Genomic DNA, 27,527 nt, shown 5'->3' with positions numbered 1-27,527 from the left:
CCCCTCTAGAGACAGCTATGCCAATGAGAGAGGCGGCCCCTGTCTTTGTTAACGCACTTACCGATACCCAAAATAACGGTCGAGGGGCTGTTGAGGCACACTGGCGCAGGCTTTGGGTTCATGTTCCTTGGAAAAGGTCAGAAGTAATGCAGTTAAAAGGACAATTACCAGATACCCGGAAGAATCCGGCTGCCTTTTACAGAGAATTAGGTCAGATTATATCTGCAGGTACTCTCGTTCTTGAGGATATAGATTTATTTTTTGGTACAGTTGTCCCCACTGAAATTTGGGACAAAACTCGACATACTGACCATGAAGTGGCGTTGGGAGGTAAATGGGCTGACCTAGAGGCTATGGAAGAAGCAAGGGTAGGGGGGACTAAACCAGAAGCTGCCATCCTGACTTTGCCCGGTAAAATAATGATGTTTATTAAAACACTTTTGCCGGAAACTGTCATTAACTGGGATAAAATAAATGCCTGTAGGCAGCAAAAAGATGAGAAAGTGGCTGACGTCTTCACCCGTTTTCGAGACAGAATATAAGGGACATAGTGGTTTGGATCCCCGTACCCCAGGTTCTGGCCCAGTGTTCGTCGATAAGTTTGTCAGCAACTTGCATCCTGAGATTTCCGCCAGGCTTAAGAAAGTTGAAAGTACTTGGTCTGCCCAAACTATGACTGGTATCTTGGCTATGGCACAATATCACGAAAATAGGGAAAATTAAGATAGAGACTAGGAAAGTAAGGTTAGGGATCTTAAGACTAAGGCACTTCTGCAGCAGGCTTACCCTCCCCGAAGTCCTGATGCCCGAGGGAAATTCAGACCTCAACCCCAACCCCCTCTGAGGGCTCACCAGTCTACCCCCTCCAGCCCTCAACGTAAAGGAGCCATCCAAACAGATCAGTGTGCTTATTGTAAGGGGTACGGCCATTGGATAGATGAGTGTCCTGTGTTAGCTGAAAACATACGGTCAGGGAAGACTCGGCCTCGCGCTCCCAGGGAGGGGAGGCCGACTAGGGACCATGGCCCACCCCATCCACAGGATAAAGAACGCAGGCCCAGGGATGACGCTCCCATCCGGCAGTGCCCGGCCAATAGGTTTGATGGGTACGAAGCAACACGCACTTATTACAATGATTATGATGAAGTTGATGAGACAGGGTGCTACCAAGCATAGGACAGCCAGGAAAGGGGTAGTACCAGAGTGCAAATTCCAGTGGATCAAAGGGGCCTGTATGTTCAAATGTCAGTTGTGGGGAACGATCAGCATTTTCTTTTGGATACTGGGGCCACCATGGTCTTCTATTGCATGTCTGTCAGTCCCGGAGGCACCCCTTTCAGGCAATATGAATGTCTCCGTGGGTTTTGCAGGAACACCTGTGATCAGCCCTGTCTCTGAACCCCTTCCTCTCGATATTGGCCCTGCACATGTTGACGCTCCCTTGGTTCTTACTACAGGTTGCAGTGAAAACTTCTTAGGCATGGATTTACTGAAAGCTCTGTATGCGACCATATCATGTAGTCCCCAAGGTGTATCCCTAACAATTTCTCCCAACACAGCTTCCTATATGTATCTATCAGGTCCCCTCCCACCAGAGTTGCAGTCTTTACCTTCCTCCCTCTGGGCATCATCAGACACTGATGTAGGGTGTCTCAACATATCCCCTCATTTGGTACGCATCCAGCCAGGTGCACTTCTCCCCCACCTCCAGCAGTATCGACTGCCCGCGGAAGGAGAAATGGCCCTTTTAACAATAATATCTGAATTAATGGACAAGGGCGTAGTGGAGGAAACACATGGCAATATCTGTAACAGTCCCATTATTCCCGTTCTTAAAAAGAGCAATGGAGATGTTCTCTCCCCTAAAATATACAGATTTGTGATTGACCTTAGAGCCCATAACAAAATAACAATCTCCCGATATCCTGTTGTCCCCGACATTACATCTCTCTTAACGATGGTCCCTTCTGATGCAATGCACTTCTCTGTCATAGACCTAAAGAATGCCTTTTTCAGCATTCCTATACATCCTGACAGCAGACTTTTTTTTGGTTTCTCCCTTGGTGGGCGGAGCTTTAGATTCTGCCGTGCCCCTCAAGGTTTCACCAAGAGCCCCAGAATCTATAGTCAAGCCCTAAAAAGTCAACTAGATTCCTTGTAACTCCCTGATAATTCCACACTATTACAATATGTAGATGATCTCCTCATTGCTGCAAATTCTGCCCCAACATGTAAAGAAGCTACTCTCTGTTTGTTACGCCACCTTTGCCCTCTATAATCACAAGGTCTCTTTGAAAAAGCTTCAGTTTTGTCAAGAGAAGGTGACCTATTTAGGTCATCTCCTCTCGAAGGAGGCTAAGGCAGCTCACCGCTGATCGTGTAGCCATTATCAATGCTATGACGGCCCCACGAACACAAAAGCAGGTGCGAGCCTTCATAGGCCTAACCTCATATTGTAGACAGTGGATTTCCAATTTTTCTGCCATGGTCAAACCTCTTCTTGCCCTCACCACTAAAGACATATCAGACAGTTCCTTTCCATGGACTAGAGAGCATGCACAGGCCTTCCAAGATTTAAAAAAGGCTCTATGTACTGCTCCAGTCCTCGGTACTCCTGATTATAACAAACAATTTTTACTTTTTGTACATGAAACAGACGGCTGTGCATGCGCTGTCTTGACCCAGATGTTCGGAGGTCACCATCGGCCATGTACCTATTTTTCAGCCACCTTAGATCCTGTTGCAAGGGCTCTCCCAGGATGCCTACGGGCGACCGCTGCGGCCGCCCTCATGTTCCGTCAGAGTGCGGGGATCGTCATGAACTCCCCCCTGACTCTGATGGTCCCCCATTCTGTAGATACCCTCCTTAATAATACCAAGACACAGTACCTCACTAGCGCACGACTCACAGGATATGAACAGACACTCTTTGCCAGCCACATTAACATCAAAAGATGCACTGTACTAAACCCCGCCACATTACTTCCACTGGATACTCAGGATGCCCGCTTAGACCCACATGACTGCATATTAAGGACAGAGGAAGAGACGAAGGGACGGGTTGACTTACAGGATACCCCGATAGCAGAACCAGAAGGTACACTGTATGTAGACGGATCATGTCTCAGAGGGCCAGATGGTAGCACCTCAGCTGCCTACGCCCTCACGACATTAGGGCGAGTAGTAGAAACAGCTCAGATTCCTTAGTGCTCTGCTCAAGCAGCAGAATTAGTGGCCCTCACTAGAGCTTGTGAGTTAAGCAAAGGGATGATGGTAAATATTTATACTGACAGCCAATATTCCTTCAGGGTGGCCCACAACTTCGGGAGGTTATGGAAAAAAAGGAATTTCCAAAATTCAACATGACCCCCTAATTCACCGACTGTTAGACTCCTTGACACTCCCCAGAAAGGTGGCCATCATAAAATGTAAGGCCCATAAGAAAGTGACAGATGATGTTGGGAAAGGCAATGCCCTGGCTGACCAGACGGCCAGACAAACAGCTCTTAGAAAAAGGGAAGGAATGTATGTAGGAGGTCCCTCTAGGTGGGTGGCAGACGAGGGCATGGTTGAAAACACAGTAAAGAGTGTGATTGATATTCAGTCCCATACTACTAACTAAGGGTGTGGAAGGAGCAATTAGCAAAGGAGGGAATTGATTGTTGCTGGGTCCGTACGACTATGGAAAGACAGTGGATGTTACCTGACAGTCACGTGCTACCAGTAGTTACGATGGCCCATGGTCCTACTCACATCAGTGCAAAAGGGTATGTAAACTATTGGATCCTACATGGTACAACTCTAAGATACCAGTATATGCTGACAAACTGGTTAAAACATGCATGATTTGCCTAATGTATAACCCAGGAAAAGGCACAGTTACTTCTAAGGGAGGATTCTCTCCTCCTACCTTCCCTTTTGAAGTCCTCCAAATGGATTACATCCAGATGGACAGATGGAACAATTTGAAACATGTCCTGGTAGTGGTCTGTGATACAAAAGGGGATGATGGACGGAGCGTTTGAGCAAATCAAACCCTCACCCCCAGTCAACTGATCTGGGTTTAATCCATCACCATTCTTTAGCTCACTCTGCCACCCCAGTTCAGACATGGCCATATGCAAATCAGTCTGACCCTGTGCCTCATGGGAACAGTCCAGCCCGAACTGCCAAGCCATGTCTTCCCTGGACCGGAAACAAGCATCCTGAGACCGGTAGTGGTCTGTACCTTCAGCCGATGGGTGGAGGCCTACCCCGTCAAAGACTGCACCGCTATCACGACCGCCAAAGTACTATTAAAGGAGTACCTCCCACGATTCAGTTTGCCCCGCTTGGTCTGGAGTGACAATGGGACACACTTTACAGCCCAAATTATGGAATATGTCTGTACAGCATTGGGTATAAAACAAAAATTTCATGCAGCTAATCACCACCAGTCAGCAGGTCTAGTGGAGGTGTACAATGGCATCCTAAAAACTAAAATGGCCAAAATAGTAGCAGAGACAGGTGTCACTTGGGTTGATGCTTTGCCCTTAGCTCTACTATCCACAAGAACAACGGCCCACACCAGGATAGGGCTATCTCCCCATGAGATTATGTTCGGGAAACCTGCCAATGTATGCGGTGTCCCGCGGCCTAAGAAACTGTCTGATGTCGAATACCCTGAATTAACTGATTATCTGTAAAGTCTGACTAATACCTTTCGTACTCGTTATCACCAGGTGCATGAGGCCATAGCTGACAAAAGCGAGGGCCAGGACATGTTATTCAATCTGGTGACTGGGTCCTGATCTGGAATTTTCAACGGACTAAGAGCCTCGAACCCCACTGGACGCAACCCCGTCAGGTATTACTAGCCACCCGCACCGCCGTGAAAGTAGAAGGTCGGAAGAATTGGGTGCATTCATCGTACTGCACACGTGTGCCTCTGACCCTACCCTATGATCAGTGGGTGAGGGAAGAACTAGGAGACTCCGAAACAGAAACAGTCCCGACGTTTGTCCCATTCAGCGATGCCAGACTGCATTCTACATCTACGGAAGCAGAGAGTGACAGCATACTGAAAGGAAGGGTGGATCCCTCCCTTAACTCTGCTCAACACCAAGAACAATTGTTTCCTGACCATACTGTCCCTACTTCTGACCGATACAAATTGAGCCCCCGAGGAAAGGCTTGGCCTTAACTTCGCCAAGTACCTATAGGCTGTAAGGCTGTGATCTTCCCTGGCTGAGAGTAGTGCTGGTGTGTCAGACTAAGGTAAGCCATAAGGGCCCTTGGCACCTGCGCCCAGTGAAGCAACCACCAATCACAGACAGCCACTAGAGGTCCCTGGCTTAGCACAATGGCCGCCGTCCAAAACACCCGAATCCAGAAACAAGATGTCAGCCTCCGAAATAGTAAATGGTTCATGGTCACCGTGGTGACGATGTTTGTCTCCCTCATCCTGTCTATCCTTGGTTGGCTGTTACTAATCTACAATCCTGTTACCTCACCAACTCCTACCCCGACTCATACAGAACACCAGTATTACACGTTACCAGCCCAGGAGTTACCCCGCCGTGCAGAATTCTTCAACAACACCTTCATCCAAATGTTGTATCATCACCAGCTGATCATGAACACCTCCAACTGCTGGGTTTGTGGACTGATGCCACATTCCATTATACACCCTGTCCCATTCTTTCCCTACCCCTTTTCCATCTCTGGGTCTTGTCTTGCATGGTGGATGTTGATACAGGAGGCCTACACTGTCAATGGTACTGCCAATTCTGCCCTTGGAACGTTTCGGGATGACTTCTGGCGGAACAGGTCTGGCCAAGTCAATGCTCCTTTTTGCCCGACCAGCTCACCCACAACGCTACTATCACCAGATGAACTCGGTGAGATGGTAGTATTCAACTCAACTAATCGACGAACATATTCCAGATTCCGCACACGAAGGATACTGTCTGATGAACGAGACACTGTGAATGTCATAAATGTGCAAGGCCGTGTCTGCATTCCTGGCCTAGGGACTAAGAAAGTTGGTACCAGTACGTGTGATATCACAAAAACGTTAAACTCTACATCTCCTCCGAAGCTGGTGGCATCCCCCAACACCTATTTCATCTGTGGCACTGCCGCCTACACTTGGCTCCCCCGTAACTGATCTGGTACCTGCTATCTGGCCTTTCTCCTTCCTCCAACTTATTCCACCCATGGAAGTTACCTCCTGTCAATGAAGGACGCTCTGCGCCGCTCACATAGGGGCGTCATATCAGCCGAGGATACCGCAGGCCAGGAAACCGGGGACTTCTTTAAAGGTTTTCTTCCTTTCTGGGGCCCCATGGCCAACAGTCGGGCTGTACGGGGACTGACCAGGGTCCTTGAAGCCACCATCACAGTAACAGCTGGTGCCCTCTCCAACATCACTGCAGAGCTACAGGTGGACAGCCTCATAACGCTTCAAAACAGAATGGTCCTAGACATCATCCTTGCTGATCGTGGTGGTGTGTGTAAATTGATCGGCTCCAGCTGCTGCGTGTATATCCCAGACAACGCACCTATAGTGTACGATGCCATCCAACGTCTGCATCACCTTTCTTCCGAAATTCATCTGGATGAAGGCAACTGGTCCCTCACAGGCTGGATCTGGGGCCTCCTTTCCCAGTGGGGGTGGAAGATCCTCATCTTCCTTGCCTTGGGGGTAACTGTCCTGGTCTCCTGCTGTTTGTGCTTTCAGTGTCTGCCAGTGCTCTGTACAATGTGTGTCCAGACCATCAAGCCTCCATCCTCTAACATTCACAACACCAATATGATGATGATGCTCCAACAAGAAACCTATGGCCTTATGAACATTGACATTTCTTAAAGTATTTGCCACTCAATGGCAAAAGGAGGGTCTGAGAAAAAGTGTTCTTCTGATCGGCATCATTTGTACCAGGACTCCATTGCTTTTTCATTGCCATCTCGTGTCAAACACTTCCATATGACCCACCTGGTAATTTCTGCTGATGCTTGAGGAAATTGTAACTGACACGACAAAAACCATCTTGCAGCCTGCTTTTCTGCCCAGGAACTGTAACACACCCAACCCCCCCTGTTCACTGCACTTCACCAGAAAGCCACGAGACACTCACACCTTGAGTAAATTATTTATTTCCCATCTCCTGCTCCCAGCCTGGTGAACATCCTTGACACCGTGATCAGGTTATCTGGACAATGGTCTGACTGCTGGCCCTTGATCAGGGTGATTAAACAATGACTTGAAAGACCAGGCTTTGATAAAGGCAATTGAACAAAGACCTGAAAGACTGAGCCTTGATCAAAGCCGAGTGAACAATGATTTGTGTACTAAGCCTTGACCAGGTCACCATCTACAAACACCGTCTGGATCTGATTATCAACTGCAAACACTGCCCTGATTAAACAATGAATTAACAGCCAAAAGACTGGGATGAAAAAGTATAGAAGGCTTGTAAGCTACAGAGTGAAGCAGCAGCCTCCTCTGTCTTGTCTCTGACTAGCTTGGGACTCTATTCCATAGCCCGGGCTATTGAATAAATCTGGGTTCCTCCTGCAGACAAAGGCTCCTGTGTCTCCTCTTACTAAGTATGGAAGATATGGAAGACTTGGGCGGTTCCCCCGCCGCCGAGACCCAGTAAGTGGGTTTAACCGGTTCTTCAAGGTGAACCCCAAAATCTGATGCTATTTGTTCTGTAACCTCATGAACCTCACACACGCATAGAGGCCTCTCTGCATGGTAACAAAAGCTCCTCTTTGTTGTACCCATTTATAAATTCCAATCCAGGTTTCCATTAATAATTTCTTCAAATTCTATCTTTGTCCTCAAAACATCCATGACTCTTATTGGAGCATCTTCTTCTGGGGTTTCTGACTCTAGGCTTTCCTAAAACTCTACAACGGGCCCATTCACAATGGGAGCTGTGTTAACAGTCAACCCTCTGGCTTGTTGAGGTCCTTCAGCCTGATGGGCAACGTTATACAGTGGTAATGGGGAAGCTAGCAGATCATCTGGAAAGTCAACTCTTGAGTCACTATCACTCATCTCATCTTTGTTTTCTTGAACTCCACCCTCTCGCACTTTCTTCCGCTCTGTTCTATCTCTTGTCAATGCAGGATACACCCATCATCTAGAAAGTCATCACTGGAGTCCCTAATGCTCATCTCATCTTTCTTTTCCTGAACTCCACCCCCTTACACTTTCTCCCACTCTGTTCTATCTCATCAATGCAGGATACACCTTAATCCCCCGATTACATTTTCCCTTCACTCTTGCTGTTCTGTATCTTGTTTCCAAATAACTAGAGACCGTCATCTTTGTTTGAGTCTGATAGTTCTTTCTATCTGGCATGTGTAGCACCCTCCCATGCCATCTAAGCCTCATAGTGAGCTGGTCTGGGTGGAGTTTCCATGTCCTACAACACTTTCCTTAAATTCTTAATTATTTAAAGATTAAAGGACCCTTCATTAACTGTAATCTTATTCCATTGTTTTGATCCAGATACACATATGTAAACCAACCTTGATTATGACATACCCTCATGTACAGATATTCTGACTTCATCGCTAAACAAAGCTCTCAGTTCCTTGAAAATTTGGATCTTATCCCTATGTACGGTGCAACACAAAAATCAATAAATATCAATTGAAATAACCTATAGTTCCCAGCAAATCACAATGAAACACACAGCAGCACTAACATCCAATCTCAGTGCAACACCCATGAATTGACCACTCACAGCGCTGCACTCTGTGACATAGTAACCAATCCCAGCGTGGCCCTCACATCAACTGATCAATACCAGCGCAGTACCTTATGATGTAACAGTGATCAGCTTCACAATAGAAAACTATTGAAACCCATAAACTAAATAACTCTTGACTGCTGCACTAAGAAAAAATTCAAAGTCACCAGTCACTCTATGAGGAAGAAATTGGGAATATTACCATCCTGACTATCTCACATGCAAAGTGAACTCTTGCCCAGCAGGAGGTCACCCTGACCTGTGGAGTATGCTCCTCTGCGCAAAAAGATTAACCAAACACCATTCTCATTTAGTACACCCTCACAACAGAAGTCTAATAAGTCCCTATCTTTTTTGTGGCTGATAGTGCTTCATGGCTCAACTCCACGAACCTTAACACACAATTTACAACATAATATACTCAGTATCTATCCCGGGATCTTAGACTACGAAAAATGTGAAAACCAATTTCAACTCTTTGCAGCAAGTGCATTTCTCTCCATAAGCCCAAGCAATATGCACAAAATAGCATTTCAAATGTTAACTTCAAACCAAACCTCTGTGTGTCCAAATGGACATCACACTGCTAAACACACTTACTGATCAAAACCTGCAAACACCACAATGCTGAATAACACACATTCAAAGACAAATAACCCTACTATACTCACACTCCTATGACATTGAAACCACTTCAGCAACTCCGTAACACAGCAAATTCTCCAAACCAGACGATGGAACATCAGGGATGTGGACTGGGCTAGGGCAGATTCTAACTGTCTCTGGGCCAAATTCTAACTCCCTAAGCCACAATAAGAACAATTTTCTACTACTAACTGAAACAGTGCGCAATAGGGTTTGCACCATGCATATCATGGGTGGATGGACATTTGTTTCGAGTTAAGGTTTAACATCAACAGTTCAACAATACATCAATGACAGTGAAGCACATTTTGCCCCATAAGAACGACAGAGTGGTAGATTTGCAAACCTGTTGTGTAGTTCCTACTAATTCGTAGGATCTGTGCATTGTTTGGACAACATAAACTAAAGGCTTGGTGTCAAGACTGATTCTGGACAACTTCGCAGGAATTGTTGGCTGATAGACCAGCTAGCTCACAGTGCCACTGCAAGCCCCCTAACGTACCAAGGAGCGAACAGTTTCTGGCAACCACTGAACATGACAACCCCGATTCCTCAGGAATCACGGAAACAGTACAGAACCTTTCGCTCAGTCACTTGTTTTCAGAGAAATATACACAAAATAAACAGTGGGACGTTTTCAATAATATTTATTTAACCATTTATTTATTCTTGAATAAAATATGTGTACTGCAATGATTAGGAGACAGAAGCAAATAAAGGAAATTACAAGCACCAAACGAGTAAACTGTAGATACATTTCTACCATGGTGCTGAAGCAATTAATATATGCAGTCAGATATGAAAAATGGTAATCTACCGTACTCCTATGATGCAAACCCTAGTGTATCTAGAGTGTGTGTAAGTGTAGAGCCAAGAATTGCCCCTAGGGATGAACCAATCCCATTGCCTGATGGGAAAGAGTGAAGGACCTCGTCTTGGTCTTGTGTTGGACACCTCTCACGGAGAGTCAGACTGGTGCATGGTGCGTTCTCAGTAGGCAGGGACCATCAGTGTCAGCAGAAGTGCCTCCTATACCAATCTATTGGGATGCTTAATATTTATAATAAACAGCAGCCTTCACGATGTGTGTGCTAGATTTGTGATGTTATGGATATGTGGATAGTGGTGTCGCCCTGTGGGTGAAGATAGGGTGACTTTTGTGCCTAGTGCCTAGAAAGGCCTAGTACATCATGTTCAGGGCACCGTGACAATGTTGTCAGAAGCCGGAGGTATAAACAAAGTAGTTTCAGGGAAAATAATCCAACATTGTCATGCATGCAAATGTGTGCAAAAGATCATCGCTAAAAATTTTATTTTCAAGGACAATGTGAGGCTTGCTTCATGGGCCTAACTCGGGAATATAACACACACTCCTCATCTTAAGGGTCGATATATAAAAGATATCTAAAAAGTCAGTATGAAAATGGAATAAAAAGATATAAATTACTCTTAACATGCTGTAAATGCAATCTTCCCCTTTAAAATATTCTAAAAAGCCTTAGTCATTATACCATGGTGCCTAGAAAATATAAATAAAACAAAAGTGTTTTGGCCGAATTAGTTAAAAAAAACCAAGCCGAATTGTTCCCACAAAGAAAAGGCCAATTATTTAATGTCTTCTTCCGGGTGGCAGACACAACATTGTTGTTGTCCATAACTACAGATCAGGATCCCAGAGGCGTACCTTGAAGCAGATTAGTGAAGCAGAGGTGTTCCATCCAATTCCCACTGCAGCCGCTTTAGAAGAGACTGCATCCTGTATGTATATTGTGGAGCTGTTTTCCAAGTCATTAGGAGCCGAAGCATTTCAGTGTGGCTCAAGAAATGTATTCATCAGCAACGGAGGAAGCTGGGGACAACAATGCCTGAAGACTGTCTGAAAGGTGCTAACCAGTCAAGGGCCGATACATTTTTAAAAATGCGCTACTCTTTCAGTTTTTATTTATTTTTATTTTACAGAGTTTTATATAGCGCAAACTTGACCCGAATCGGGTAACAGAGCGCCTTACATAGCACCAGTTGCATTACGAGGACACATTCATTTAGTTGTTAGGCACGGGGAGATTAAGTGATTTGCCCACAATCACAGGATGTTCAGCGTCATTGCCGAGACTCAAACCTGGTTCCCCGGGTCTGGGGTCCGAGGTCCACCGCCCTAGCCGATAGGCCAACTCCTCTCCTCTAGTATCAGAAATGTTAAAGATACGATGGACTAGTTCCCCAAAATGCAGCTGGATATTGGTGTGGAGTAGTGTCTGTATCTCCGATGAGGAGTTTGCAACCTGGAGATTAAACGTCTCTCTGGCTAAAGAGTATGTGTGTTGGGTACATGCTGAATGTGGGGGGGGAGACTGTCTTACTTTACACGCCCAAATAAGATATTCAGCACTCCCAAGATGAGGCACTTGGTAAAGCTGGAAAAAGCACCTGGAAGGAGGCTCAGCACTCACAAAATGAGACACATCAAAGAGCAGTTTCAAAATGAAGCGTAGGGTTTTATTAATGCAACACTCTCTAACAGAAAGACTTTCCCAGGTGTCGAATGAATTGGGTAAAACAGCATGCAAATGTGTGTGTGTGTATATATATCTACACAAGCAAATAATAATAAAACATTCACAAGTAATCAAATGCAGAAATAAAACGCAAGCAGATAATAATGGGCCATTCAGAAGTCAAATGCAAGGAAGCAAAACATAAGCAAATATTAATAATGGACGTCCAATGCAAGAAACAAGCACTGTCAAATGCCAGGAATAAGTACTGCCAAATGAGAGAACAACATGAAAACATCACAGAGCAATGAAACTCATAGCTAATACATCACCATTTGAGTACAGCACAGCTTTCTGGTCAGCTCTACTGGGAAGCCCTTTCAGTCGTCTAGAAGTCTCAATGGGACAGCATAACTTGCCCTGTGACAGTTTGTCCACCTCATGAGTGAGCTTCTATATGAGCTCCAACAATTCTTGTCTTTAATACTTTTTACTAACACAGAGAGAGACTTCTAGAAATTCGTCCTTCCTTCGTCTAATGCAAAACCAAGGCTGACTGTACTGGTCTGTTTCAGGGTCAAGACGGTAGCTGTCCTGCCCTCCGTGTTTTGACTCCAAGACAGAGAAGAACATTCCTCTCTCACGCTTTCAAACGCATATCCCACACATTCTGTTCCAGCAAGGCTGTTTTGCTCTGTGCTGAACAAAGTAAACAATCCACTCTGAGGCTGCAAGAAGGCACGAAATGAAATCATGCAAGAGCACAAAAATGATGTACATTTAAAAAGGAATCAGTTAAAACACATAGTTAAATGTCACATCAATCTCACAAGGTGAAAATACATGTAGCACTACAGAGGCGCAAATTGGTTTGAACCGAACAGGGGCAAGATGGTAAGATGGTATGGGAATTAGCGGTGATACAATTAGGTGTGTAATATCATTCCACTGTTTGTGGTTCTCATAATGCATATAATGCTTTTTTGAAACTCATATGTATTGAGATGCCGCTGGAATTTTGCTGATGTTTACAGATTGTATTGTAATTTGCTCCTCTCTGAACGTGGGTGGAGAGAGGGAATTGGGGAACAGTTGAGATTTAATTGTAACTAATGGAAAATCATACTAAACCTATATTAAACAAAAGGAAGGCCTAATAAGGATTATCGTAGTGCAAATCTTCTGTAATCATCGTTTGTGTAAATGGATCACCAATACTTTTACTGATTTAGAAATCAGATGACCTTTGCTAAAAGTAAATTCACAAAAGGCTGGTATTCACATACTGCATGTAATTGCTTTGTTTAAAAAAAAATGGAATTGATGTATGTTCTCTCCTTCGTCTGATTAATGTATACTAATAGGAAGTACACGACTTAAGCCTGCTTTCCATGATTTATCCAAGTTCGTGTTCACATTAGGTAGAGTCCATGTATTGGGAGGAAAATTAAAAATTTCCTATTAACCATGGCGGAAAGTTTCAATTCTATTAAGGACGCGGAGGTGAGGATTATGCTGTACTTTCCTTTATTCCTAAACCAGCAGTGTTCAACATAAACATCCTTTTTTTATTTTTTTTACAAAAGAAAAGTAGCATTCCCAAGATGCCTTAGGCAGTCCACAATGTCCACCAATCAGCTCCTTCCACTTATCCCGAAGGCGTGTGCTTCCTGGGTTAACCTCCTCTTTCGTGACTGCGGCCAGAACCAGTACTCAAGCATCACTCATTTTTGGTTCCATCAGACAATGAAAGAAAAACAGAAGCCATGACTCTGTTTCTTTGAACCAAACGAGCAAGCAAAAAGAACCCAAACAACAAGAAGTAACAATACATTTCAAGATACTTATACCATACGAGGCCTCGCCCCTACAAAGTGAAGCTCACCCGGGCGGGTGACAGGAGGTCGCTAGAGCCCTGGGCGGGAATAATCCTCGCCTCAGCGTCCTTAATAGAATTGAAACTTTCCGTCATGGTTACTAGGAAATTTTTCATTCTATGGCAGGACCGGAGGCGAGGATTATGCTCTTTCAATGCTTATCCACCACCAGTGAGGCCATATCCACGACTGGCTTGAAATAAAATCTCTTGAACATGGAGTCTGATGACCAGTCGGCCGCATTCAAAATGTCCTCCAACCAGGCTCCCAGGGAGAAGGCTTTGGACGCCATGGGTCCTCACACTGAATGGGTGGCGAACTGCGAGACATTTATGCCCGCTTCTTGCATTACCCATCTGACCCAGCAAGCAATAGTCGGTGGTGAAACCGCTTTGAAGGGCTTACGTAAGGAAATCAATAACTGTCGCTCACCCGGTGGCCGTGTCTCCTCAGTCATAGACTCATATTCCTTGAGACACCTGACCACGCATAACTTAGGGGAGTGATCGAACGCTGGATAGGAAATGATTCTGGAACCTGATTTCGTTCTACGGGACATGTGAAAAGTAACCCCTTGAGGGGTGTAGACCCTGCCTGAGATATCCAGAGCCTGCACGTCGGAGAGTCTTCGACAGGAGACCAAGCATAAAAGCATGGCCAGTTTTGCCGAAAGTTCTTTCCTGCACAAGAGCCTATTAGATTGCCAAGACTTAAACAAGCGAAGAACCTTGTTCACGTCCCAAAGAGAGGAATACCTTGGCTCCGGAGGAAGCATCAGCCGAATACCTCTCAACAACTTGCACACCAGAGGATGCTCTCCAACAGGTATGCCTTGAACCGGCATATGACAGGCCTAAATTGCCGAACGATATGAATTAATCGTCCTATAAGCCAAACCTTGGGTTGCCAGAGAAGCCAAAAAATTGAGGCTAGCTACCACCTCACAATCCATGGGATCGAAGTTGTTCCGTACACACATCCAACCCATCGAGCCCAAGCTGACCTGTACCGCTTATGAGTGCTATCCGCCCACGCTACTCCCAGCAGTCGTTGAGCATCTTGCGATAGGCCACCGTCTCTCCAGCGATGCCTGAAATCTGCCAGGCCACAAGGGGCATTCAATCTTGTTGGAGGAGAGGGTGAGGGAGACCTTGAGTATCCCTCAGGAGAAAAGGATCACGGGGTAGAAGGATTGGACAATCCCAAGAAAGGTCCAGAAGAACTGGAAACCACACTTGAGACCTCCAATACGGAGTTATCATGGCCACCCTTGCCTTCTGTCTGCGGACCTGAGTCGTGAGCCTCATGATCATTGCGAAGGGGGAAAGGCATACCCTAACTCCACTGACCAGTCTTGCAGAAACGCATCCGTCGCTGCTGCTAGAGGGTCCGGCTTCCAACTGTAAAACTTTGGGAGCTGATGGTCCAGTCTGGACGCAAAAAGGTCCACGGAGAACGGCCCCCATACATCTTTCAACCGCTGGAAAACCCGCGGTTGAAGCTGCCATAAACTCATGTCCGTCCAAGTCCTGGAATGCCTGTCCGCCACCACATTGACCACCCCCGGGAGGTATTCCGCCGTCACCGAGATATTGTGGGCAAGACAAAAGGTCCATATATCCTTGGCTAACTCTGCCAGAGCTTGAGACTTTGTGCGCCCTAGGTGGTTGACATAACGCACCGCAGAGACGTTGTCCATCTTGAGAAGGACATGGCACAAGACTTTCTCCTTGATCCAACACCGGATGGGGAAGGAACCCGCCATCAATTCCAGACAATTGATGTGCAATTGACTTTCCACGGCAGACCTCTTTCCTCCAGAGAAGGAGTTCCCGCAGCGAGCACCCCAGCCGAGTTTGCTGGCGTCTGACTCTATGATCAAATCCGTCTCGGAACCAAAGATGGCTCTGCCGTTCCAGGCCTCCATATTGTCGAGCCACCATCGCATCTCCCTGCGCACCTCCTCCATGAGAGGGACCTGATCCGCATATGGAAGACCCTTGCGGAGATGGGCGTCTTATAGGCGCTGTAATGCCCTGTAGTGGAGCGTCCCCGGAAATATGGCTTGTATCGACGAGGACAAGAGGTCCACTACTCTCGCTACCTGCCGAAGCGAGGTGGAGGGATGAGCCAGGGTGCGCCTGAGCTCTCTGTGAATTTTGACAATTATCCTGGGGGGAAGGCTCAAGGTGCGGGCCACCGAATTGATGGTGAAACCCAGAAAGGTTACCTGTCTGGACGGAACCAGGAGAGACTTTTTGTCGTTGATGACAAACCCCAGATGCTGCAGCAAATCGGACGCCTCCTTGAGACGGTCTGCCAACCGTAAGGGACACTGCTCCAAAAGCAGGATATCGTCTAAGTAAACGATGAGACGAAGGCCCTTCGCCTGAAGCGCCTCCACAACTGGTTTGAGAACCTTCGTGAAGCACCACGGGGCGGAGGAGAGTCCGAAAGGCAGAGTCGCGAACTCGTAAACCTGACCCCTCCAAAGAAACTGCAGAAACCGTCTGTGTGGGGGATAGACCGGCACTGCCAGGTATGCGTCCTTCAGGTCCAAACACACCATCCAGTCGCCGGGTTGCAATAGATCGCGGAGAAGATAGATACCCTCCATCTTGAAGTGGCGGTAAACCAGCCATTGGTTGAATTCTTTCAGATTTATGACGGGGCGTTGCCCACTGTCCGCCTTGTCCACCACAAAAATATTGCTGATAAAACCCCTTGGGTGTAGGGAGGTGGGAACTACCGCTCCTTTCGGCACGAGATCGGCCACCTCCTTGTCTGAGGGCGGCCGTGTCCCGAGCGAAAACCAGCGGCCTGAGTCGAACTGTCTGGGAGGGCGTCCCGTAAAATTCGATCTGAAAACCTCAAGCAGTCTGTAACACTCAGGCGTCTGAAGTAATAGTTCTCCAGTTGCCCTCGAAAAGAGCCAGCCTGCCCCCCACCCTGGGTAAACATGAAGGGGAGGCACTCACCTGCTGTGGCCATCTGTTGGCCTCCACCTCTGCCACCACGACCTCTGCCTCCACAATGGGATTGGAAGAACTCCTGCCGTCCTGAGTCCGTGGACTGCTTACCACCTCTCTGAGGGCCTTGGGTGAAGAACTTGCCAGGCGAGTGCCCTCTGCCACGACCAGCAGTGACAAAAACACGTGGGTTGAAAACCCTTTTGATAGAGGATTGCGCCTTGTCGAGATGTGAACGTTGAGATGAATTTTGTCAATTCCTTAATAAAAGGATCCCCGAATAAGCCGCCTTGGGCCACCGAGCCCGCCTCCGAAGAGGCCAAATCCCCCATCTTGGGATCCACCTTCAGCAAGAAGGAACGGCGCCTCTCCGTAGAGGGGGCGCAATTTGCATTGCCCAAAAAGACTATAGCCCGTTGGGCCCAATTGGATATCCGATCCGGGGAAAAGGTTGAACCTGACGATTTGGCCTCCTCAACCAGCTCCTAGATCTTAGTTAGAGGTCCGGTCATATCCAGGAGCTTATCCTGGCAGTTCTTCCAGGACGATCTATGCCTATTTTCGGGTCTCGGACGTACTTTTGCAAGAAGGTCGCCATTCTAGAATCGACCTCAGGTGTTGTGGCCACCTTGCCGGGAAGTGCTGGTCTAGGGCACTCTTCCCTTAGGCAGGGTCTGACTTCTTTCTCAAGAGGCTTGCTCAGTCTACTGGCCACAAAAGCCGACACCTTCGCAGAGGGGGTCCAGGCCAAGGACCTGGGGTGGACCAAGTCCTCTGGTACCAACATATCTGAAGGCACTTCGGATTGAGAAGAAAGCTCTGAGGGGGGAGCAGGAGGACACCAGGAAGTAGACAGGCCTGCCTCGTCCATAGAATTCCCTGCCGAGTCATCTTCATCTTCTTCCTGGGTGAACTGCGGTTCTTCTGGCGCGTCAGGGACACATTCCTGTTCCAACCGCTGAGATTTCGCCAAGAACGTTGATTTTAAGCGTTTTAACGCATCAGGTGCAGGCGCCGTGGATGACTTGCGCTTTCCTGCGCGTTGGGTCTTCTCGGCCTGTTTGGCCTGAATGGCGTAAGCATACTTCATTATGCGCCGCTCAAAGAGCCCCATCGCTGCCTCGACTACTCGGTAAATAGTCGTATCCACCGCATCACAGAATTCATCATCCAGGGGGATTACTTGGAGGGTTTCCTCCTCCTGATATTCCTCCTACATTGGAGTATAATGGCTCTTCGACGCAGAGCATGCAATATATATATATATATATGCACCACGACGGGCAAGTTGGAATTCAGGACGAGCCCCCGTCATTTTTCCTGCTCTTTCTTCGGAGGTTATGCGGTTCAGGGGACTCGAGGGGACACCTTACATGGAGCAACAAACAGGACACTAGTGGCAGCAAAGATGTTCATTCCTCGCCGCAACATGCATCTGATCCCCCCGCATCACTCACCTTATTGAAGCGCTGCATTCTGGGGCTTGTAGTTGCGCTGCAGTCACCTAGCTTCAGGTGCAGTAGATTGACCACTTGGGAGGCGGGGTCAGAAGCGAACCAATCGTTGTGCGGCGGGACATTGCATAAACTTTTCATTTTTGCCCACACCCTGCTTATTGACTCTGGGCGCTGAGGAAGGCTAAATAATGCCGAAATGCATTCGCCACACACGAGTCGAAGCTTCAATAAAGGTGTTCCCTGTCTCCCCCGACGTGGCCTCTGCTTCTTTTCCTAAAGGAGTGTTCTGCATATATATATATATATATATATATATTATATATATATATATATATATATATATATATATATATATATGCGCAAGGCTACGATAGACAATGTCACTGGCGCAAAGTGCTAACTTTTATTCCGCCCAGCGGTAGGTCAAATGAATGGGGGCGACTCACCCTCAACTCAATGGGTGTCAAAAAGGTCTGGGCCCTCCCCCACCACAGCAAGCAAGCGATAAATCAATTACAGCGCTTGCCAAAACTGCCTCACGCAACTAGGCTGACCCAAACGGGTGTCAAGCTGTGGAAACAGAAGAGTCTGACCAGCTAACAGGTGTCCGGGTTCCACAGACCGTTCCCGGTGCAGGAGCGCGAAAAACGCAAGGACCTCGCGGGCACCATCAAAACTCGATGATCCCCGCCTCAGGAGCGGGACGGATCATCGAGTCTGCAACCACGCCACCCAGGGTCGGATTGGGATCACAATTTGGCCCGGGCACTGATGAAAAAAGTGGCCCACATTTAAGGGGCGTGGCCCACAATTAAGGGGCGTGGCCCACATTCAAGGGGCGTGCCCTTTCATTGGACACCATTTGGTTACTCTTTGTGGTCTAATTTGTAGAGAAATATTTAGTAAATCACGCCTTTTAAAGCTTACAGAGCAAGTAACATTGTTAAAGACTAGGAGCACTGCAGTTCTGATAACTGAATACTTACTTGCAGTCCTAACGCCCTGCACAATGCCGTTAGATACTCTTTCCCAAACAGCTATGTCCTAGACTCTAATCATCACATAAATCAGAAATCTAGCACAAAGTCAAGGAGAAAGGGTAAGACTGGAATCTCTGGGAATAGAACATGTAATAACAAAATTCAGAATTCACAAACGAGGAAAAGGCAGTCTGGGGTGCAAAGAATGCTGGAAAATGTATCTGTACAATCTAGATATAAATGTATTTCACAACCAGCTGGTGATGTCCATATACAAAAATCACAGTTCTATTTATGAGGACCAATTACACTACACATGATCCGATTTTTTATTTAAGGGCCTGGGCGATGAAGTGATCTGCCCAGAATCACAGGTTGTTGAGCTGACGCTGGGACTCAAACATGAATCCCGATCTCTGCAACTCTGGCGTCAGGCCACATATGCCTATGCACAGACCAGAGACGTTTTAAGGCATGGGCAATGTGGGCTCTGGTCCAGGGCCCCAGCCTTTCAGGGAGCCCCCTGATCGAGCCAGCTCTGTTCTGCAGAGAATCTTGCCCTAATGACCATGCATACTCCTTAAACAGATTGTTTTAAATACCATTTTTTCAAATTTATTTTTAATATGGGCGATGAGTAAGAACCTATCACAGAGATTTTGCAGAAAAATGTGTTAATGTTTCATGCAACATCCATAAAAAAATGTCTTTGAGATCAAACAGGCCATCACATATGAGAAATGGGAGGATGTCACTGAGATTATTTTCAGTAATTTTAGTGAGCTGCTACTGTGTTGTAATATTGAAAACACACGTCAATGTCCTTGAATATTAGATGTAAATACATTAAGAATTTGGACAAATATGGTAGTGCTCTGTCCAGTGACCAGCTGAAAGAGGGCTTCAAAGAGCATCAATTGGATTATAAATTCAAATCTGTACCGAACAGGGGCCCAAAAATATGTTTGGCCCAGGGCCCCCAAAATCCTTAACATGTTTGGCACAGACAAGGAATGAAAGTGAGAGGATACTCTTCTTGCACAGGACACAGGGCCAAGGTGACAATGGCCTAAATGCTGAGCAACTAAAAAAACAGCAAGGCCCCTTTCTGTCACAAAATTATTTGAGCCCTCCAGATAAGGAGCACCTAAAAAGCAGGAAGCCCCTGCTATTACTAACCTACTCAGCCCTTCCCAGACCTTGAGCTCAGGAGCACATGAACAGCAGTAAGCCCCCTGCAATTGGTAAATTAATCAGCCCTCCCCAGCCCTCTAGGCCTCAGGGCAATGTCCTGGCAGGGGAGCACAAAACACAGCTGCTGGGTCATCCATGGTAGCCATGGGGAGGCTGAGGTGAAGATGGTGCAAGTTCCAAAAATCTCCTGGCCCCACAGCGAGACCCATTCTTCCTTGCCCACTATGCCCTGAATGTGAAGGGCTGTGGGCGAGGTGTTAAAACTAACACTGTTTCTGGGCTGCGTGGGCCCCTGGGGGGTCGAGGTGAAAATAGCTCAAAGGCCTGAGCAACACCTGGCCCCCAGGGAGGCCGATTTTTGCAAACAATCACCCCCTCCCCTGCCACCCTCAGCGTGATTGCTCTGCAGGGCAGGGGGTGAAGGAAGGCCACATCAGATCATCACTGCAGCCGCACAGTGAAGCTGCATTAATTTTTTCTATCTCTGTCTCCGTGCCCTCTGTGGGCCGTTTTTTTTTCTCTCCCTTTTCCTAGTCCACAGAGACAGAGAAATGAATGCAGCTTCACTGTGCGGCTGGGAAAGGGGAGAAAAAAAAACGGCCCACAGAGGGCACGAAGACACCGGCCCTTCGGCCCATGCCCGAATGCCCGCATTGCCAATCCGCCCCTGACGCCACCCCACGAGCCGACGCGCACAGCACCAGGACTGGGGCCGCAAGCGCAGCTGATCCGACGTTGCTCCCGTGGCCCCGCTGAGATAAGTAAACAAATGCGCAAGAAAAAACAGACGCGGGCGGCGATACAGCGCCACAAAAAGGGAAAATGAAGCTGACTCGAACCGCTGTCGCGGCCACAGTAACTGCCAAATATACGTCAGCCCAAACACCACAAAGCCACTCAGCGACACAGCGTCTAATATACAATAGCGCACTTCTCAAAATACAATAAAATAGAAACACATTATTATACACAGTAGAACTTCGTATGAAAAACGTGAGAGACAAAGGGAAAAGGTACTTAACTTGCTGGCAGCAGGAAAGAAAGAGGAGGTTAACCCAGGAAGCACACGCCTTCGGGATTAGTGGAAGGAGCTGATTGGTGGACATTGTGGACTGCCTAAGGCATCTTGGGAATGCTAGTTTTCTTTTGTATAAAAAAAAAAAGATGTTTATGTTGAACACTGATGGCTGTAGGAATAAAGGAAAGTACAGCATAATCCTCGCCTCCGGTCCTGCCATAGAATGACAGACAGGAAAGTATTTGAGAGCTATACAGGACTTCAGAGGATATATTTACATTTAATTCCACTACGAATAGTGTGTAAAATATATTTGTCTCTTGCTGTTAGTACCTTCTGACCACAATAGTCTCTTTCATAACAAACTTTTTGTGGCATAGTAAGCTTCCGTTTTGGCGTATTCAAAGTATTACTTTGGAATGCTAAAAGGGATTATGGCTGGATTGTTGCACTTTGTCTGGTTAGCGCAGGTTACCTCTAATCGTGGAGTTTTGCTAACCGAGTAAGAAATGTAGTTAAAATAGTGTTCAACTTGCATATACCTATATTTAGTGTAGAAGTAATCAATGGCTGAGCATTAAACAGTTAGCTGTTATGCAATTCCATATAGTCCTACTCGAATACATTGTCCACACTAGGGGTCTCCAACTTCCTCTAAACTAATGTGGGAGCTACTTTTGATCATGAAAACAATGCTTAGCTACCAGCCAACATTACAACTGTTACAGTATACCCAATCAGACACGGTCATCTGAATATTATTTGTTTACATAATATTATTTTCTTCAAACAAATATCAGGACGAGACGGTGGGTACAAGGAGCAATTAAATCATGATGGAGTATTTGCTATGTGAGGCAATGCATACACATGAGTCATACTCAACATAGCATATTAGCTGGTTTACTGACAGGAGGTCCATGGGCTCTATATTCTCAAGTATTTCTTTTTGCAGCCCCTTCACTTATAAATCATGCATTCAGCTGCTGCGCGTGTATACTGGTTAGCCATTTGTCAGTCGATGGTGGTAGTGTCTGGCAATGTCATGTATAGCTGCCAGGAAGACAATTCCTGCCAGTGTCCACTGTGCTTTAGTAATAGCCTCTTGTCCATTAGTCTCAATTGTGCTACCTTTGGCTCTGGGGTCTCGAGCATCTGAAGTGCCCACACGACGTGATCGCGGACCCACTACAAGTGTTCTAATAAGTGGTTGCAAACCCAGACCATATGGTCAAAAGAGGCATTGGGAGCACCCCATCTCCAGCAGTTCACAGTCCTGCTTTGCCCATTTTCCATAGTTGAGTGAAAGTATAATAAATCCTGTGGACATAATGATAAAAACAATCAAAAAAGAAATGTAATGCATATTGTCGGCAGGTCTTTCTTATACTCCTATTTTCTTATTGCCCCAGTTGAGTTCTCTATTCTGTCCTCTTGTATATTGTAAGGGCTACTTTTTATCGTGTTTAACCGAAAATTCTTGTCCCACGTTATTTCTTTCACTTTTAACACAGAGCCTGATCTTCCTCTGTAAATTGGAGCCAGGTTCTCCTTTTAATATGAAGCCTGGTTTTCAATCCCTCACATCTATTCATCCGGGCAATCCCTTTTGCTGATGTGCTCGTCGTCGACTGGGGGCAATAAGAAAATAGTAGTATAAGAAAGGCCTGCCAAAAATGCACATTCATTTTCTGTTTTTATCTTTATGTCCTGATGAAGGTTGTGCATACCATACTTAAGTTCACCAAAACACCACATCAACAGGAATTTTGTTTATTGATTTTATGTTCAACTAGCTGTACCCGGCCACGCGTTGCTGTGGCTCAGTCCGGTTAAATGGAAGAAAAAGAAAAGAGTAAGCGCACATTTGTAATATGCTTAATTTCACAATGCTTGTGGGTATACAATATGTTTCTGTTGTTCCATTGTCTGTGCAGATATAGAGATTGTCTGGTTTGCCAACTCTAGAACACGCAACCTATAATTGTCCATGTGAGAAGCAATCTCCCCCCAGAACCTCCTGACTCCCTCTACTCCGTAAACTTCACTGGTTACCGATTCGGCAACGGATCAAGTTTAAGATCTGCTGCATGGTATACAAAGCCTTAAATAAACTAGGACCCAACTACATCGCAGATAAATTGAACCGGTACAACCCCTCGAGGACCCTTCGCTCTGGGGCCAAAGAGCTTTTCTGTGTACCTTGTATAAAACAAACCCGACGCATCATTCTCGTATGTTACACCTTCTCTCTGGAATCAACTTCCCATACACATTCGTCTCTCCCCCTGCTACTTATCTTTCAGAAGGCAATTAAAAACCTTGCTGTTCTAAATTACTGGGTTTCAGTTGTCTACAGCCGTCTCAGCGCGGAGATACCCCGGTTGGGGTGATTCATGCGCTCTAGAAATGACATAAACCCCCCCACCCCAAAAAAAAACAATCTGTGTCTAGATCTAAACCGCAGAATTGTAAAGATTGGCCCTGAGCTTTGTGATTTTTTTTTTATAACAAACTATTGAAAACCACAGTTAGTAGTACATATATCATAGCAAGTACTCAATGTGTTTTTCATTTTGCTGCTTGTTATCCTGTTTTTCGTGATATCAATTTGATACATATCTAAATCACATCACATCAGTTGATATAACAGAAACAATCAGTACAGATGGTGGATGTAGAACACGCAACCTATAATTGTCCATGTGAGAAGCAATCTGTGTCTAGATCTAAACCGCAGAATTGTAAAGATTGACCCTGAGTTTTGTGATTTTTTTTTTGTATAACAAACTTTATTGAAAACCACAGTTAGTAGTACATCTATCATAGCAAGCACTCAAGATGTTTTTCTTTATGCTGCTTGTTATCCAGTTTTTCGCGATATCAATTTGATACATATTTAAATCACATCAGTTGATATAACAGAAACAATCAGTACAGATCGTAGATGTTGGATGCATCCTTAATATGTAACATGTAATAGAACCGCAGGTCGCGGTTGCATCGTGTTCTTTTAAATAATGTTGCAAAGTGAACCAACTCCACCCCCTTCCCTCCACCCACTTCCCGGTCTGCCGTCCCAACACCAACTGTCCATCCCAATATGTGTAGACTATTGTCTCTATGTGTCCCTTGTAGATGTTGCGCAGCAACCAAATCGATAGGGTCTGTTCGGCCTTTCGATTAAAAACACGCGTATTGGACACACGAGTATTCGAATCCAACGTTGTGTATATATAAACATGCGCTTAATCGAATCCAACGTTGTGTCAACATTTCAAAGCAATCGGTTAAGAACTTTAGGAGATTTACGATTTTGAACAAACGAACATTTACATTTTTATTTATATAGATAAGAATCTAGAGAGGAACTTTGATAAAAGATGTGGATAATATGAATAGGTAATGAGTTTTGTTCTTGATATATGAAAATTATGTGAAAAATCGTATTTATCGTTGTAGCAATATGTTTTTTTAAATGTTTTCAATTGAGTGTAAATAAACAATTTTTTTTTACCATAACTAGAAAGACATTGAATTAATATTTAACTTAGACGTTAAAACTGCGTTTTCATAAGGAGTGTTTTTATTTGAATATTCCATAATATGGAAATAAACACAAGAGGGAAATAACCTTGTCTCTTTTGGCGTAGAAGGGATACTCTCCCCTGTTTTTTGGATTGTTCATGCGCAGGTATATAACTCCAAAGGGGTCAGCCCACAATCGACCCTTTATGGGAACATTACCCATAATCACCATCATTACATTCTAGGTTCAAGCTCAGCACGATGCTTCTGTAACTGCTCAGTTCTCCATGTACTCTTCTGTGCGTTATTTAATTATTACTGTTGTTTATGTGCACAGATGCATTAAAAGAGGTGACAGACATGACGGCTAAACTCCAGAACAGCCTGATTCGGTTGGAGAACTTTCAGAAACTAACAGAGTTGCAGCGTGATCTAATCGGTATTGAAAACCTGACTGCATCAGATCGGGTAAGTAACAATGCCTTTACTTCCATGGGGTGGAAGGCCAGATGACGAAGAGAGCAATGGTGTCTTCTCATCTCCAAATAACAGAGTATGGAATAAAAAAGACCAAAAACAATCCGAGCTGGAAGTTTGAATGAGGAAGTAGATGTTCTTGTACAGTGCTAATTACTTTCTGTTTGTGCTATTTGGGCGCTTTTCCAAATAAGTAGCTGTTTCCATTAAGTGTTGAACACATTTTACATTTGTTTTAATGATAGGACTAAAAATAAATAGGTAAATAAACTTGCAGATTTCCTCACCAACTCAAGCGACTTAAATTAATTTGCTAAAAACATGGTGTCATAAGCCCTAGAAACCCTAACTTCTTAGCCCCACCCCCCAAGTTATACCCCTAGTTGGTTTATCGAAAATGACTCCTTCGGATTTGCCACAACAACAGCAGAAACACACTAATGAAACTCAAGAACCAAGCAAATCACTATTAGACCTGGACCGCCCTTAAGAACACGTCCTGTGCACCGAACAATACACACCCAGACAGTCAACTTAATAATAATTTGCAATGGCAATGCAACGCACTAAAAGTTAAACAACCGCAATCATGTTGTACGAGGTATACTCTGTCTGAAAATGAAAAATCCAATAGAAAGGTTTACAAAAAAAATGTTAGGCCTGCAAGGCGAGAAAGCCAGCGGAAGTCTATAGCAAATAGTGGAGCACAGTCGAAGACATAAAGGCAAAGAGGCTGGATTGTAATCAGGGTTTTAAGTAGGATGAACAAAATGTGGAGTCTCTCTCACCAAAAGGAGCATGGCTGTGTAATTAACGGTGTGACTTAAACACATAAACTACATTTCTTCTATTCCTCTAATGTGCCCCCTGACCTGTATTTTGGTACATCTCTGCTTTTTCTGTTATTGCACCCAGATATATACAGGGCTGCTGGAATTATGCAGCAGGAGACGTCCAAATCCTGTGGCAGGGTTGAATAAGCCAAATTATGCGGCATAAAGTGGCACATTTTGTAATAGGCAGTCAAAATATCTTTATTCGGTGTTCGTGTAATCAAACCATAAAAGCTCACATTCGCTATAATAAAACATTACTCACAGTAACATGCCAAGTGAGATAATGACCTAGGCTAATTGTAAAAGTACAAGGTACAAATGATGCCGGAAGCACAAAGACAATACCAAGTAAGAAGGATCGCACTGGTTGACCACAATTAAACTCATCAGATAAAACAATTGATCAAAAATAGGGTGAGCAAGACATTCAAAGTGCCATAAAAAGTATGTAAGAAACTGGGATTAGTCACAGCTAGACCTATGGCTGACAGCAGATTTTTAAAAACTAAGCACATAAAAATGAGTGCTACCCGTAAGCATTTGTAAATAGATAAAAGCGGGACGCACCTACCAAAAATGTGCCTTTTTCAAGATCGGAACTGAACAGGTCTTTCTGGAAAAGTCATAAAACTACAGAATATCAAAAAATGGACTGTATCCTGTGGGGATTTTCTGTCACAACCACAGGGCAACACTCTGGCCCTTGCACTGCCCCCTTTAATGGGCGAGAAGGAGGTGAAAGAGATCAAACCGGAACCTGGTCAGAAAAAACAGTCACAAGACCTAATAGGTACAGTTCCACCGATTGTGTGATTCTTAACATAATGAAACGATGTATACTGGCTTCTGTAGCTCCTTGTCTTCCCTGGCAATTAACTGCTGTTTACTGAAGGCCACCTTAATGTTAATCAGGTCCTTCTTGTTGATCTGTTCAGGATTGTCAAAAAAATCTCCTCTCCCCAGGCTCATAAGACTCTTGTTGATATATTTGAGCCACTGTACTCGAGAGACATGATCAAGAGCCATACAGTCCCTTAAAATCATGCTGTTTAACAATTCCTGCCCAGCCCAGATTTTTAACCATAGTGACATTGAGCGGTAAGCTATTAGATCAGTGATATCTGTCAATCCATACTCCTCTTGGACAGTGAAGGTGGGGGGTACCCTGGGGTATGGATAAAAGCAGCCTAAAGAAATTATTTTCAGCAATTTGGAGATCGTCAGGAATAATTTAACCCCATATTTCACTGCAATACAGTGCTTTTGAGATGCACTTGGCCCTATAGAGCCGTAGTATGGCCCCC

The 27,527-nt window shown here is 45.4% G+C and overlaps 1 protein-coding gene across 2 annotated transcripts in view; it reads left to right on the top strand.

Annotated features, from left to right (window-relative positions):
* FARP2 (FERM, ARH/RhoGEF and pleckstrin domain protein 2) overlaps window positions 1-27,527 on the top strand; it is a 1,696,743-nt gene that overhangs the window by 1,462,239 nt on the left and 206,977 nt on the right. For both annotated transcript variants that reach the window (XM_078665691.1, XM_078665692.1), the window contains exon 19: window positions 25,248-25,378. In XM_078665691.1, coding sequence (XP_078521817.1) covers window positions 25,248-25,378 — 131 coding nt within the window. The remainder of the gene's footprint in view (window positions 1-25,247; window positions 25,379-27,527) is intronic.

This window comes from Lissotriton helveticus, chromosome 11 (genome assembly GCF_964261635.1).
Source record: "Lissotriton helveticus chromosome 11, aLisHel1.1, whole genome shotgun sequence".
Classification (NCBI taxonomy): Eukaryota; Metazoa; Chordata; class Amphibia; order Caudata; family Salamandridae; genus Lissotriton; species Lissotriton helveticus.
This window is presented reverse-complemented; position numbering and strand designations above follow the sequence as displayed.